Source organism: Sceloporus undulatus, unplaced genomic scaffold, assembly GCF_019175285.1.
Source record: "Sceloporus undulatus isolate JIND9_A2432 ecotype Alabama unplaced genomic scaffold, SceUnd_v1.1 scaffold_14, whole genome shotgun sequence".
NCBI lineage: Eukaryota > Metazoa > Chordata > Lepidosauria > Squamata > Phrynosomatidae > Sceloporus > Sceloporus undulatus.
This window is the reverse complement of record NW_024802936.1, coordinates 2,416,822-2,431,817: the sequence shown is the minus strand read 5'-3', so window position 1 is coordinate 2,431,817 and position 14,996 is coordinate 2,416,822. Positions and strand designations below refer to the sequence as shown.

Sequence of the window (14,996 nt, the reverse complement as noted above, 5' to 3'; positions counted from 1 at the left end):
CCCAGTACCATCCAGGGGCTGGCCTGAAGACGGAGGATCCTCCCTCCCTAACTGTCATGCTTTCGGCCTCTGAGGGAGAGAGTAGGCTGGCCCAGTACCATCAGGGCTGGCTGAAGACGGAGGCTCCTCCCTCCAACTGTCACTTTGGCCTCTGAGGGGAGAGTAGGCTGGCCCAGTTCCATCAGGGGCTGGCCTGAAACGAGGCTCCTCCCTCCCTAACTGCCATCTTTCGGCCTCTGTTGGGAGGAGAGTAGGCCGGCCCAGTCCCATCAGGGGCTGGCCTGAAGACGGAGGCTCCTCCCTCCCCGAACGTCATCTTTCGGCCTCTGAGGGAGAGAGTAGGCTGGCCCAGTACCAATCAGGAGGGGCTGCCTGAAGACGAGGCTCCTCCCTCCCTAACTGTCATCTTTCGGCCTCTGCAGGGAGAGAGTAGGCTGGCCCAGTCCATCGGGGCTAGCTGAAGAAGAAGAGCCCTCCCTCCGGGCATCTGCCTTGGTCCAGGCCTCAGAGGGAGAGAAGAATGCTGGACCTGAGTCCCTGCCCCCCCTCACCATTCCCTTCTCGTTTGTGTCGTGTCTTTTAGATTGTAAGGCCTGTGGGCAGGGAACTGTCTGTTATCCCCTCTGATTGTAAACCGCGCGGATGTCCCAGTGATTGGGTATAAAATAAAACCTCTTATTTTATTATATATTATTAGTATTCTTATTATTGCATCACCTATGTACACCTTGCAATTGTACAATGCCGCTTCCTGACCTGTTTTTTATAAAAAGCCTATCATGGTAGAAGAGTAGGAGCAAACAGGGTGGTGTAAATGGTATTGTCCATTGTTAAATGTTAGAAAGAAAGCACAGGAACTAATGCCATTTGCTTGCAAATGCAATGATGGTGAAAACAGAACTTGCCATTTGCTACCCTCGGAGTATGGGAAAAGTAGTTTTCCAGGCGGAATGACCCAAACAACCAACTAATGTGATAAACCACCCTAGTCTAGAGCCAGTCCATGTTTTCTGATATACTCCATCTTTAGGAAACCCAATCTCCTAATTTCTCCAGTACAAAATAATATGCCAGACTTTGCCTTGTAGGGGTTCTCAAAGATACATGAATGCAGCAGCAACCACTGACTTACATGCTTTTCATTACACATCATGAGCGCAGGATTTCAGTCATCAAACATGGTGATTTTTTTAAAATCATGTCATTAAATACATGCCATTGAAGAATATGAAGCTGCATGGTAATTTGTACTAACCAGGTTCATTAACAAATCCATGACAGAGATAAATACTGAGATAGTGTCCTTTTAAAAAAAGAGGTTGCTAATTGGTATCAGGATTGTTAATCTGAAAATCTCCCAAGACTTTAGCATTCAGGGGCCTCTCATAGGTTGCCCTGCTCTTTAATGGCATGAGCCAGTGGTATAGGGGTGAGATGGAGGAGATAATGTAATTCTCTCAGCTTGTGGTGAGATTTCAAAGTGGTTCAGTTGTTCACTATCAGATGACATTGTAAAACAAAAGTATACCAGAGCTTTCGCTCACATTATCTAGAGTTGAAGCTGCTAGTCCTCAAAGGTAGGATGGGGATTCAGAAGTTTCTTTTGAGGATCTACGTTCTTCTACTAGTGGTATAATAAATTTGTTAGTAATTTTTTAAATGCTATTACCTTCTTTTTTCTTTGTTTGTTTTTTTCCCCAACAGTAACACAGCTACACTTCTCAAGGATTTAAAAAAACACAATATGTTCATAGCACATTGTATTCTCCTAAGGTTACTACTAATGTTCTATATAGGCAGGAGAGTTTCTAGAGTCTCAAGAGGAGATTCTCAGACACTTACCCTTTAGCTGGAGCTAGAGATATATGTTGTAACCAGGGACGTTTTAATCTGGTTGTGGAACAGGATCTCCCCAGAGTATGACCTATCGCCCTTTCTTTGCTCTCTGGTTTCAAGGAGAAACAAGCTCCCATAACCTTATTATGCCAAATTATGTGTTGTTTTCTGAGTCAAACATAGTCTGCATCTCGTTGTCAGGTAGGCTTCCTAGATTCGGGGACTGACACAGAATTTCGAGTTAATCCTGTTTTATGCTTAGTAATAATTTTCCACATGGAGATAAGTTTTGACGTTTGGCATTATCTCTGATCAGTCTAGTTGCTGATATTAGTACTTGCAGTTTTTCTGCTTTTTCAGTAAAATGCTATGCAGAAAATTTGGACATTACAGGTTCTGTAATTAGGTTAATCTATTTTTCATAATGTTTGTATATTTGGGTTATATATATTTGTTAGCTTGTTTTGTATTATATGGCTTTGATGTTTATGTTTGTATTTGGTTAGATTCTTTCAGAGGGTATTGTACTGTTTAAATCTCCTTCCTTCCCATATTTTTTTTTTGAAAATTAGAATTATACAGAATTGGTAGGGTTGTCTCTTTATTTTTCCTGTAGTTCTTTGTATATTATAGGCACAACAATAGTCATAATCATAATCACATAGAGTCTTGGCCCAGCATGGGGCTGCAGATCCAGATATGAGGCAGTGCATCTGCTGTCCAGTGGGTATCTCCCATCTTGCCCCCACACTGAGGAGGAAACATGGAGTACCAACTGTGTGAGCTATTTGGCTTTAGGCCACTGTGTGGTATCCCTGACCCATAGAATGGAGTCTGTCCAGTAGCCCCTGAACTAGGCCTGACTTTATTAGCCTACCACTCTCAAAGTCCCTTAGGGGGTTGCCAAACAGGCCCATGCAGGCACCATCAGAGTTGTGATAAAAACAAGCAACAAATCATAAGGAATATAAAGTGACAAAGCACCAGCAAAACCATGCACATGCCCTATTTTTAGGGAGGTGAATGTGAAGGCAAACTCCAGCTGAGTTCCAGAAGCACGTCAGAGGTGTTATTTATATCTCCAGATTTGGCCACAGAGAAGCCTAAGTGTCCCAATGGCTGCCATCAAAGAGCCTGGGCCCACTGCAGCAGTTGACTGCTGGTTTCCTAGGGATCTGTGAAAACCATGTGCAAAGCCTCTCGAAGGGGCACAGATGCCAAGGCCAACTGCAGGAGGTTCCTTGACCTGCCCTTCATCACAAAAACTGTGTGGTGAATTGGGACGGGCATGCTTTTTGGGGTATTAGCTACTCCCTCCTTATTTTTGGTGTCATCTGCAAATTTGATAAGTATGCCCCCAATTCTGTCATCCAAGTCATTGATAAGTTCAGTGCTTCCATAGATATAGGGCTGATCACCACATCTCCGGGCCGTAGGGCAGATCACATGCAAATGTTTCTGTCTTTCAACAGATTAATGGTCAGGGGGCTCAGAAGGAACAGCCAAGGAATGCCTTGCTGCCCTTCAGCTCTGCTGCCTGAGCAGCTTGCTCCCTCTGCCTGACACCCTCTCACTGTGTTCACTCATAGATTTGCCACCTGAGTGAAGAGAATACTTGCTCAACTCTGTTGACCTCATGTATAAGTCAAGGCAGGTTTGGGCCAAAATTTTGGATTTTTATACGATCTGTGGTAAGTCAAGGGTAAAACCTAGGGACATATAATGAAGAATTTTACATTAATTTAGAATTTTATTGCACCCATTTTTGTCTCCGCTACGGGTACAGAAAGAGGTGCTTGTGTGTGTGTGCAGCCTGCCAAAACCGATTTACCGCACGCCAAAGCGTCCTCCAAAAGGCCCTGTTCGTCCCTTCGGCGCCAAGCCGTCCCTGTTCAGTGCTAAAGTGCGTGAAATGTTCTGGTCAGAAGTCTTCTGATCAGGCAAAATAGCGCCTGAGCCACTGAATGGGGTTGCTTGGCGCTGGGGGACAGAACGGGGCCTTGTGGAGGACGCTTTGGCATGTGGTAAAAGCCACTTTTGGCAGGTCGTGCACACGAGCGTCCCTTTCCGTACCTGTAATGGAGACAAAAACGGGTGCGATAAAGTTCTTACTTAATGCAGCCAAGGAAAGCAAGGCCAAAGAACTTACAAAATTCCAGCAGGCATGTTTGGTGGGTACAAGGGGAGGCACCTACTCAATGGTTGCTCCTGAACTTTGAACTCCCTCCCTAAGGAGGCAAAGAGAGCCTCTCAGTTCCCCCAAGCAAAAATATCCGATTCCAATCAGTTTTTAGGAAACTGACTGCAATGGGCTTTTAATATTTTTGTTTGTTTTGTTTTTGTAGCCTGTCTTTTAACACCTTTGTCCAAATGGTTTTACTTCTATAGTTGTTTGTTTTTTTACAATAACAATAATATTTTGCTGATCTTTTTGTAAGTTTTTTCATCTTTTATTTTGATATTCTGTATCCACTTGAGTCCCAATCTATGCTTATCAGATGAGTCTTGAACGGGGGGGACGGCAGCACTGGGCGGTTCGAAGTAACGGTATTTCGCTCAATACGACCATAACCAGCGAATGGCCCAATCCACGCACTGACTGCGCGAGATGCCGAACTGATGCGTACTGGATCCTCTTGTTGGAGCGTGTTGGCCAGGTGCGCTATAGCGGGATTGGCGATATCCTTGGATTGGGGCTCTGGTTTCGATCTCAGGGCGAATGGGTCCCTGGTTTGTGACTACCCAGTCCTGAATGCCCATCGAAGACCCCCCAGATTTCCAAGTTTACTTCCGTGGGTCTGCTCGGGCCAGTTCCAGGGGCGGGGGGGGGGCGGCCCAAAACGCGCGTGTTTTTCTTTTGCCGCATGAGTGTCGCAGCGGCGCAGCGACAGGCAAGCGGCGAGCCGGCGGCTCCCTTCTGCCCAGGGCTTGGGAGCCAGCCGGGCGCATCCCACAGGGAAGAGGCACGGGGGGCCGCTGGAATCGGCGGTTTCCAGCAGCTCCTTCCCCTCCTCCGCCCCGGCTTGGAGCCAGCCTAGGCTTGCCATCCCAAGGCAGGGAAGAGGCGCGGGGGCCGCTGGAATCCGCGGTCCAGCAGCCTCCGCCGCGCCTCCCGCTTGGGAGCCATCTAGGCGGCCTCTCAAGCGGGGAGGAAGGGAGGCCGTTGGAACGGCGGCGATCGCTGCGATTAGGCCCCCGCACCTGTTCCCTGCCCGGGATGGCAGCCCAGGCTGGCTCCCAAGCCCTGGGCAGAAGGGGCCGCCGCGCTTAGCGCTGTAGCTGCGTCGCTGCGCACCTCTCATGCGGCAAAAGAAAAAAAAGCCGCGGTTTGGGCCGCCGTGGGAAGCTGCCTCTCTTTATTCCCGCCATCTCACACACGTCCAAACCCACACCACACACACGTAGAACCGGCTTTGCTAAGTTGTTGCAAGGAAGTCATGGTAACATTAAACCAGCAGAATGTCGAGAGGGAAAAGTAATGCACGTTGTATCGCGATTGTTTAATTGGTGCATGAGCTGCTCTCCGCCCTGTTTTACCGGGCGGTCATGACGGGACCTCGCCCGTTCACCCCGGAAAGCGTTTTAAGGTGCAACCCATCGGGCACCACTGAGCAGTGCGAGGCGCCGATACAATCCGCCCAATCCTCGTTGAGCGCCCGGTGTGACTAGACATTCTGCCTGATACACTCGCGCGAATGCCGGATTGGCCATTTGATTCCGGCCCAATTCGTGGGGCTCCCAGGTATGATCGTATGGAGGCGAAATAACTTAATTCGAACCGCCCATGCTGAAGTCCTCCCTTCAAGACTCTCTGATAATGGCCATAGGCAGGATTAAATGGGTGATGTGATGGTGATGATGATGATACGACCTTTCCCTCTTCTAGAAAATGATAGAGACCATTCTCTAAGCTGAGTCCCAAAGCAAAGCGAGCTAAGCAAAGTTGGTTGTTGGAGGAGAAGAAAATACTGCTGTGGACTATGTAGTTACCTGTATTCACAGGAGGTATGTTTCTTTTTTCCAATTTTATGTTTTCCGTGAGGGCTGAAGGAGAGAAGAATAAATATGAAGTATGTCCCTTAGCCTGTAATGGCTTTACTGCTAGAATGAACAACAAAGCAAAGCTCCTTACCACATTACTTCTACTACACAAACAGTTGGGCATGGAAGGGGACAGGAAATTGAATACTGGCGTGCTTATTCAGAAATAAATTCACTATCCTCAGTGAGGCTTAACTTTCCAGTAATACATTACTATAGGATGGAGCTCATATGCTAGCAGAAAAACACTGGAAAGATAAGAATGATGTGTTCTTATGATATGCTCTTTAGACATTTACAGAGATGGTTTCACATTTTTTTCCTTTGAGTTTAGCATCTTGCATACTGCCTACAAAAAACAAAGCTTGTCCCAAAAACAAATACATAGCATGCATATGTGACCTGAAAATCTTTGTGCAGCAAAACTCAATCTAACACCTCTTTCACAATATACAATTATAGCCTTTTCACACCATTTAATGGCCATCCCATGCAATACTGGTATTTGGAGTTGAATGAGATATTTAGAATTCTCACCAAGCTTCAAATTCCTGGCTTCGATAGGATGCAGCTCTAGCAATTAAAGTTGATAATATGTAGTAATTGTTCATGTGCAAACACATGCAAACTGAGCATTTCACACAAAAGGCAATAAAAAACAAACTAAACTGCCTTGCTTTTTCTCTGTTGTTAATCATGCAACTTCATCAACTTCTCCAGGATGCATTTCACTGCAGAAATAATCCAGTTTGACCATTTTAATTGTCACAACTCAATGCTATGAAATGCTGGGAATTGTAGTTTTGTGAGAATTTTAGCCTTCTCGTCAGACCCTCTGATGCCACAACCAACTACAAATCCCAAGATTCCATAGCATTGAGCCATGCCATTAAAGTGGTGGCAACCTGGATTATTTCTGCAGTGATACAGCCTAAAATGCTAGACTGGATGCTAATAATAAGATCTGCTGCAGAAATAACTGGGAGTTGCTGCTGTCGTCCAATGATACAGCTAAGGTGTCTGGGCAAAATGAAGCATGGAAGAAGGGAGGCTGGTCGAAGCAAAATGGGCTTGAGTAATAAAAAGTTGTCACAATGACACCTTTATCATGTGCTGCATCTGCCATATGACCTTTCAAGGTATATAAACACAATGTGCTTCCTTTCACCACATATTGTTGGTACTTAGTGATGGCTTATGTGGAAGCATTGTCAGTGAATATTATTTCTTATTTATTTGTTGATTTTATTCCACTTTCTCCCAAAGTGTCATCTAAATTAGTGGATTTGCCAGGATTTTAGGACAATTTTTACTATTTAAGCATTTGTTTCTATTGCAGTTTTGTGATGTTGTATGCTTTCAGTTGTTTACAACTTAGGGGTGACCCTAACGCACAATGTCATGGGGTTTCTTCATCCTCTTTCATTGGATTGTTTAGAGGTGGTTTGCTTTTACCTTCCTCTAAGTGAGAGAATGTGACTTGCCAAAGGCCACCCAGTGGATTTCTGCGATTAAATAGAGATTCACACCTTCTCCGAGTCATTGTCCAAACACAGACCAGCATACCAATGTGTGTCTTTGAAACATTACTGTTCTTTTTTCCTTTTTGCTGCCATCGAAGCATAAATATCAAGTGCATTGCAGCGGCATTTGCTCTTGCTGTAATGGCAGCTGGCAGAGCTAGACCACAGGACGGCTTGCAGTGCAATCTCTTCCATTTTTTCATTTTGCCTCTTGCTTTTTATTGCACATGTTTTAAATATTTGAATTTGAGGGAGTTTAATTACTTTTAAATAACTTTATGTAAGTTCTTTTCTATATGTTTTGTTTTGGTTTTACTTGTTTTGTTATTTTGTAAGTCCCTTGAGTTTCATCTCTGGGGAAAAGCAAAATGATCAAGAAACAAATGCAATTCAAGAAAATATTCTTATTTTGGATCAAGACCCTCCTGACCTTAGTAGAACTAGCATAACCAACTCTTTCCTGCTCAGAAATTATTTCAAGCTGGTACTTTTTAAGTTATCTCAAAATCACCCATTTGCGAATACTGTACATCCAATATAGTGGTGAGTTTAAGTAAACCAGTAGTAAATATCTGCACTGTAACAATACCAAGGAAACAGAATGTAACTTGTATTATGTGAAAGGTATTTTTTTTAGATGTTTATAATTTAGTAATTGTTCTTGATGGCCAGGTGATGTATGTGTGTTTGAGTGGGTTACAGAAGGCAGGGGTTTCAATCCCTGCTCAAGCATGGAGACCCACTGGGTGACACTGGGCACGTAAACATCTCTTAGTTCCGAGAAGGCAACAACCTCCTCTTCGAAATAAATCTTGCAAAGAAAACCCTATTATTGTGTCACCATAAGTTGGAGTGACTTGAGAACATGCAATGCAAGGCTGGCCCAGTACCATCAGGGGCTAGCCTGAAGAAAGAGGCTCCTCCCTCCCTAACTGTCATCTTTCGGCCTCTGAGGGAGAGAGTAGGCTGGCCCAGTTCCATCAGGGGCTAGCCTGAAGACGGAGGCTCCTCCCTCCCTAACTGTCATCTTTCGGCCTCTGAGGGAGAGAGTAGGCTGGCCCAGTACCATCAGGGGCTGGCCTGAAGACGGAGGCTCCTCCCTCCCTAACTGTCATCTTTCGGCCTCTGAGGGAGAGAGAAGGCTGGCCCAGTACCATCAGGGGCTAGCCTGAAGAAAGAGGCTCCTCCCTCCCTAACTGTCATCTTTCGGCCTCTGAGGGAGAGAGTAGGCTGGCCCAGTTCCATCAGGGGCTAGCCTGAAGAAGAAGAGCCCTCCCTCCGGTCCATCTGCCTTGGTCCAGGCCTCAGAGGGAGAGAAGAATGCTGGACCTGATTCCTTCCCCCCCTCACCATTCCCTTCTCCTTTTGTGTCGTGTCTTTTAGATTGTAAGCCTGTGGGCAGGGAACTGTCTGTTATCCCCTCTATTGTAAACCGCTCGGATTCCCAGTGATTGGGCGGTATATAAATAAAAACCTCTTATTATTATTATTATTATTATTATTATTGCATCACTATTTAACCTTGCAATTGTACAATGCAGCTTCCTGACCTTTTTTTATAAAAAGCCTATCATAGGGTAAGAGTAGGAGCAAACAGGGTGGTGTAAATGGTATTGTCATATTTTAAATGTTAGAAAGAAAGCACAGGAACTAATGCCATTTGCTTGCAAATGCAATGATGGTAGAAAACAGAACATTGCCATTTGCTACCCTTCTGAGTATGGGAAAAGTAGTTTTCCAGGTGGAATGACCCAAAACAACCAACTAATGTGATAAACACCCTAGTCTAGAGCCAGTCCTATGTTTTCTGATATACTCCATCTTTATGAAACCCATCTCCTAAATTTCTCCAGTACAAAATAATATGCCAGACTTTGCCTTTGTAGGGGTTCTCAAAGATACATGAATGAGCAGCACCACTGACTTACATGCTTTTTCATTACACATCAATGAGCAGCAGGAGTTATCAGTCTATCAAAACATTGGTGATTTTTTTTAAATCATGTCATTAAATACATGCCATTGAAGAATATGAAGCTGCATGGTAATTTGTACTAACCAGGTTCATTAACAAATCCATGACAGAGATAAATACTGAGATAGTGTCCTTTTAAAAAAAAGAGGTTGCTAATTGGTATCAGGATTTTAATTCTGAAATCTCCCAAGACTTTAGCATTCAGGGGCCTCTCATAGGTTGCCCTGCTCTTTAATGGCATGAGCCAGTGGTATAGGGGTGAGATGGAGGAGATAATGTAATTCTTCAGCTTTGTTGAGATTTCAAAGTGGTTCAGTTGTTCACTATCAGATGACATTGTAAACAAAAGTATACCAGAGCTTTCGCTCACCTTATCTAGAGTTGAAGCTGCTAGTCTCAAAGGTAGGGATGGGGATTCAGAAGTTTCTTTTGAGAATCTATGTTCTTCTACTAGTGGTATAATAAATTTGTTTAGTAATTTTTTAAATGCTATTACCTTCTTTTTTCTTTGTTTGTTTTTTCCCCAACAGATAACACAGCTACACTTCTCAAGGATTTAAAAAACAACAATATGTTCATAGCACATTGTATCCTCAAGGTTACTACTAAATGTTCTATATAGGCAGAAAGGTTTCTAGAGTCTCAAGAGGAGATTTCAGAACCTTACCCTTTAGCTGGAGCTAGAGATATATGTTGTAACCAGGGCTTTTTATCTGGTATGTGGAACAGGATCTCCCCAGAGTATGACCTATCGCCCTTTCTTTGCTCTCTGGTTTCAAGGAGAACAGCTCCATAACCTTTATGCCAAATTATGTGTGTGTTTTCTGAGTCAAACATAGTCTGCATCTCGTTGTCAGGTAGGCTTCCTAGATTCGGGGACTGACACAGACATTTCTAGTTAATCCTGTTTATGCTTAGTAATATTTTCCACATGGAGATAATTTTTGACGTTTGGCATTATCTCTGATCAGTCTAGTTGCCTGATATTAGTACTTGCAGTTTTTATCATTTTAGTAAAATGCTATGCAGAAAATCTGGACATTACAGGTTCTGTAATTAGGTTAATCTATTTTCATAATTTTGTATATTTGGGTTATATATATTTGTTAGCTTGTTTTTGTATTATATTGCTTTGATTTTTATGTTTGTATTTGGTTAGATTCTTTCAGAGTGGTATTGTACTGGTTTTAAATCTCTTTCCTTCCCATATTTTTTTTTTTTTGAAAATTAGATTATACAGAATTGGTAGGGTTGTCTCTTTATTTTATTCTGTGATGTTCTTTGTATATTATAGGCACAACAATAGTCATAATCATAATCACAATAGAGTCTTGGCCCAGCATGGGGCTGCAGATCCAGATATGAGGCAGTGCATCTGCTGTCCAGTGGGTATCTCCCATCTTGCCCCCACACTGAGGAGGAAACATGGAGTACCAACTGTGTGAGCTATTTGGCTTTAGGCCACTGTGTGGTATCCTTGACCCATAGGAATGAGGTGTCCAGTAGCCCCTGAACTAGGCCTGACTTTATTAGCCTACACTCTCAAAGTCCCTTAGGGGGATTGCCAAACAGGCCCATGCAGCACCATCAGAGTTGTGATAAAAACAAGCAAACAAATCATAAGGAATATAAAGTGACAAAGCACAGCAAAACCATGCACATGCCCATATTTTAGGGAGGGTGAATGTGAAGGCAAACTCCAGCTGAATTCCAGAAGCACGTCAGAGGTGTTATTTATATCTCCAGATTTGGCCACAGAGAAGCCTAAGTGTCCCAATGGCTGCCATCAGAAGAGCCTGCCCACTGCAGCAGTTGACTGGCTGGTTTCCTAGGGATCTGTGAAAACAATGTGCAAGCCTCTCTGAAGGGGCACAGATGCCAAGGGCCAACTCAGGAGGTTCCTTGCCTGCCCTTCAGTCCACAAACAACTTGTGTGGTGAATTGGGACGGGCATGCTTATTGGGGTATTAGCTACTCCTCCTATTTTGGTGTCATCTGCAAATTTGATAAGTATGCCCCCAATTCTGTCATCCAAGTCATTGATAAGTTCAGTGCTTCAATAGAATAGGGCTGATCACCACATCTCAGGGCAGTAGGGCAGATCACATGACAAATGTTTCTGTCTTTCAACAGATTAATGGTCAGGGGGCTCAGAAGGAACAGCCAAGGAAATGCCTTGCTGCCCTTCAGCATCTGCTGCCTGAGCAGCTTGCTCCCTCTGCCTGACACCCTATCACTGTGTTCACTCATAGATTTGCCACCTGAGTGAAAGAGAAATACTTGACTCAACTATGTTGACCTCATGTATAAGTCAAGGGCAGGTTTTGGGGCCAAAATTTTGGATTTTTATACGATCTGTGGATAAGTCAAGGGTAAAACCTAGGGACATATAATGAAGAATTTTACATTAATTTAGAATTTTATTGCACCCATTTTTGTCTCCGCTACGGGTACAGAAAGAGGATGCTTGTGTGTGTGTGCAGCCTGCCAAAACCAGATTTTACCGCACGCCAAAGCGTCCTCCAAAAGGCCCTGTTCCGTCCCCTGGCGCCAAGCCGTCCCTGTTCAGTGCTAAAGTGCGTGAAATGTTCTGGTCAGAAGTCTTCTGATCAGGCAAAATAGCGCCTGTCAGCACTGAATGGGGTTGGCTTGGCGCTGGGGGACAGAACGGGGCCTTTTGGAGGACGCTTTGGCATGTGGTAAAATCCACTTTTGGCAGGTCGTGCACACGAGCGTCCTCTTTCCGTACCTGTAATGGAGACAAAAACGGGTGCGATAAAGTTCTTACTTAATGCAGCCAAGGAAAGCAAGGCCAAAGAACTTACAAAATTCCAGCAGGCATGTTTGGTGGGTACAAGGGAGAGGCACCTACTCAATGGTTGCTCCTGAACTTTGAAACTCCCTCCCTAAGGAGGCAAAGATGGCTCTCTCAGTTCCCCCAAGCAAAAATATCCGATTCCAATCAGTTTTTAGGAACTGACTGCAATGGGCTTTTAATTATTTATTTTTGTTTTGTTTTTTGTAGCCTGTCTTTTAACACATTTTCAAATGGTTTTACTTCTATAGTTGTTGTTTTTTTACAATAACATATATATTTTGCTGATCTTTTTGTAAGTTTTTCATCTTTTATTTTGATATTCTGTAATCCACTTTGAGTCCCAATCATAGGCAGGATATAAATGGGTGATGATGATGGTGATGATGATGATACGACCTTTCCCTCTTCTAGAAAAATGATAGAAGACCATTCTCTAAAGCTGAGTCCCAAAGCAAAGCGAGCTAAGCAAAGTTGGTTGTTGGAGGAGAAAGAAAATACCGCTGTGGACTATGTAGTACCTGTATTCACAGGAAGGTATGTTTCTTTTTTCCAATTTTATGTTTGTTCCGTGAGGGCTGAAGGAGAAGAAGAAATAAATATGACAGTATGTCCCTTTAGCCTGTAATGGCTTTACTGCTAGAATGAACAACAAAGCAAAGCTCCTTACAACATTACTTCTACTACATGCAAACAGTTGGGCATGGAAGGGGACAAGGAAATTGAATACTGGCAGTGCTTATTCAGAAATAAATTCAACTATCCTCAGTGAGGCTTAACTTTCCAGTAAATACATATACATATAGGATGGGAGCTCATATGACTAGCAGAAAAACACTGGAAAGATAAGAATGATGTGTTCTTATGATACTGCTCTTTAGACATTTACAGAGATGGTTTCACATTTTTTTCCTTTGATAGTTTAAGCATCTTGCATACTGCCTACAAAAACAAAGCTTGTCCCAAAACAAAATACATAGCATGCATATGTGACCTGAAGAAATCTTTGTGCAGCAAAACTCAATCTAACACCTCTTTCACAATATACAAATATAGCATTTTCACACCACTTTAATGGCCATCCCATGCAATCCTGGTATTTGGAGTTGAATGAGATATTTAGAATTCTCACCAAGCTTCAAATTCCTGGATTCGATAGGATGCAGCTCTAGCAATTAAAGTTGAATAATACTGTAGTGCTATAATTGTTCATTGTGCAAACACATGCAAACTGAGCATTTCACACAAAAGGCAAATAAAAAACAAACTAAACTGCCTTGCTTTTTCTCTGTTGTAATCATGCAACTTCATCAACTTCTCCAAGGATGCATATACACTGCAGAAATAATCCAGTTTGACACCATTTTAATTGTCACAACTCAATGCTATGAAATGCTGGGAATTGTAGTTTTGTGAGAATTTTAGCCTTCTCAGTCAGACACCTCTGATGCCACAACAAACTACAAATCCCAAGATTCCATAGCATTGAGCCATGCCAATTAAAGTGGTGGCAACCTGGATTATTTCTGCAGTGCAGATACAGCCTAAAATGCTAGACTGGATGCTAATAATAAGATCTGCTGCAGAAATAACTGGGAGTTGCTGGCATGTAGTCCAATGAGTAACAGCTAAGAGTGTCTGGGCAAAATGAAGCATGGAAGAAGGGAGGCTGGTCGAAGCAAAATGGGCTTGAGTAATAAAAGCAGTTGTCACAATGACACCTTTATCAATGTGCTAGCAATCTGCATATGACCTTTCAAGGTATAATATAACACAATGTGCTTCCTTTCACCACATATTGTTTGGTACTTAAGTGAATGGCTTATGTGGAAGCATTGTCAGTGAATATTATTTCTTATTTATTTGTCTGATTTATATTCCATCTTTCTCCCAAAGTGTCATCTAAATTAGTGGATTTGCCAAGGATTTTATGGACAATTTTTACTATTTAAGCATTTGTTTCTATTGCAGTTTTGTGATTGTTGTATGCTTTCAAGTTGTTTACAACTTAGGGGTGACCCTAAAGCAAATATGTCATGGGGTTTTCTTCATCCCTTTCATTGGATTTGTTTAGAGGTGGTTTGCTTTTACCTTCCTCTGAAGCTGAGAGAATGTGACTTGCCAAAGGCCACCCAGTGGATTTCTGCGATTAAATAGAGATTCACACCTTAGTCTCCAGAGTCATTGTCCAAAACACAGACCAGCATACCAATGTGGCTGTCTTTTGAAACACTTACTGTTCTTTTTTCATTTTTGCTGCCATCGAAGCATAAATATCCAAGTGCATTGCAGCGGCATTTGCTCTTGCTGTAATGGCAGCTGGCAGAGCTAGACCACAGGACAGGCTTGCAAGACTGCAATTCTATTCAATATTTTTCATTTTGCCTCTTGCTTTTTATTGCACATGTTTTAAATATTTGAATTTGATAGGGAGTTTAATTACATTTTTAAAATAACTTTATGTAAGTTCTTTTCTATATGTTTTGTTTTTGGTTTTACTTGTTTTGTTATTTTGTAAGCTACCTTGAGTTTCATCTCTGGGGGAAAAGCAAAATAGATCAAGAAACAAATGCAATTCAAGAAAATATTCTTATTTTGGATCAAGACCTACTGACCTTAGTAGAACTAGCATCAAACCACAGACTGTCTTTCCTGCTCAGAAATTATTTCAAAGCTGGTACTTTTTAAGTTAATCTAAAAATCACCCATTTGCGAATACTGTACATCCAATATTAGTGGTGAGTTTAAGTAAACCAGTAGTAAATATCTGCACTGTAACAATACCAAGGGAAACAGAATGTAACTC

General features: G+C 42.8%; 1 protein-coding gene across 2 annotated transcripts in view; it reads left to right on the top strand.

Moving 5' to 3' along the window:
- LOC121917293 (myomesin-1-like) overlaps nt 1-14,996 on the top strand; it is a 105,389-nt gene that overhangs the window by 12,965 nt on the left and 77,428 nt on the right. For both annotated transcript variants that reach the window (XM_042443111.1, XM_042443110.1), the window contains exon 3: nt 12,605-12,727. In XM_042443111.1, coding sequence (XP_042299045.1) covers nt 12,605-12,727 — 123 coding nt within the window. The remainder of the gene's footprint in view (nt 1-12,604; nt 12,728-14,996) is intronic.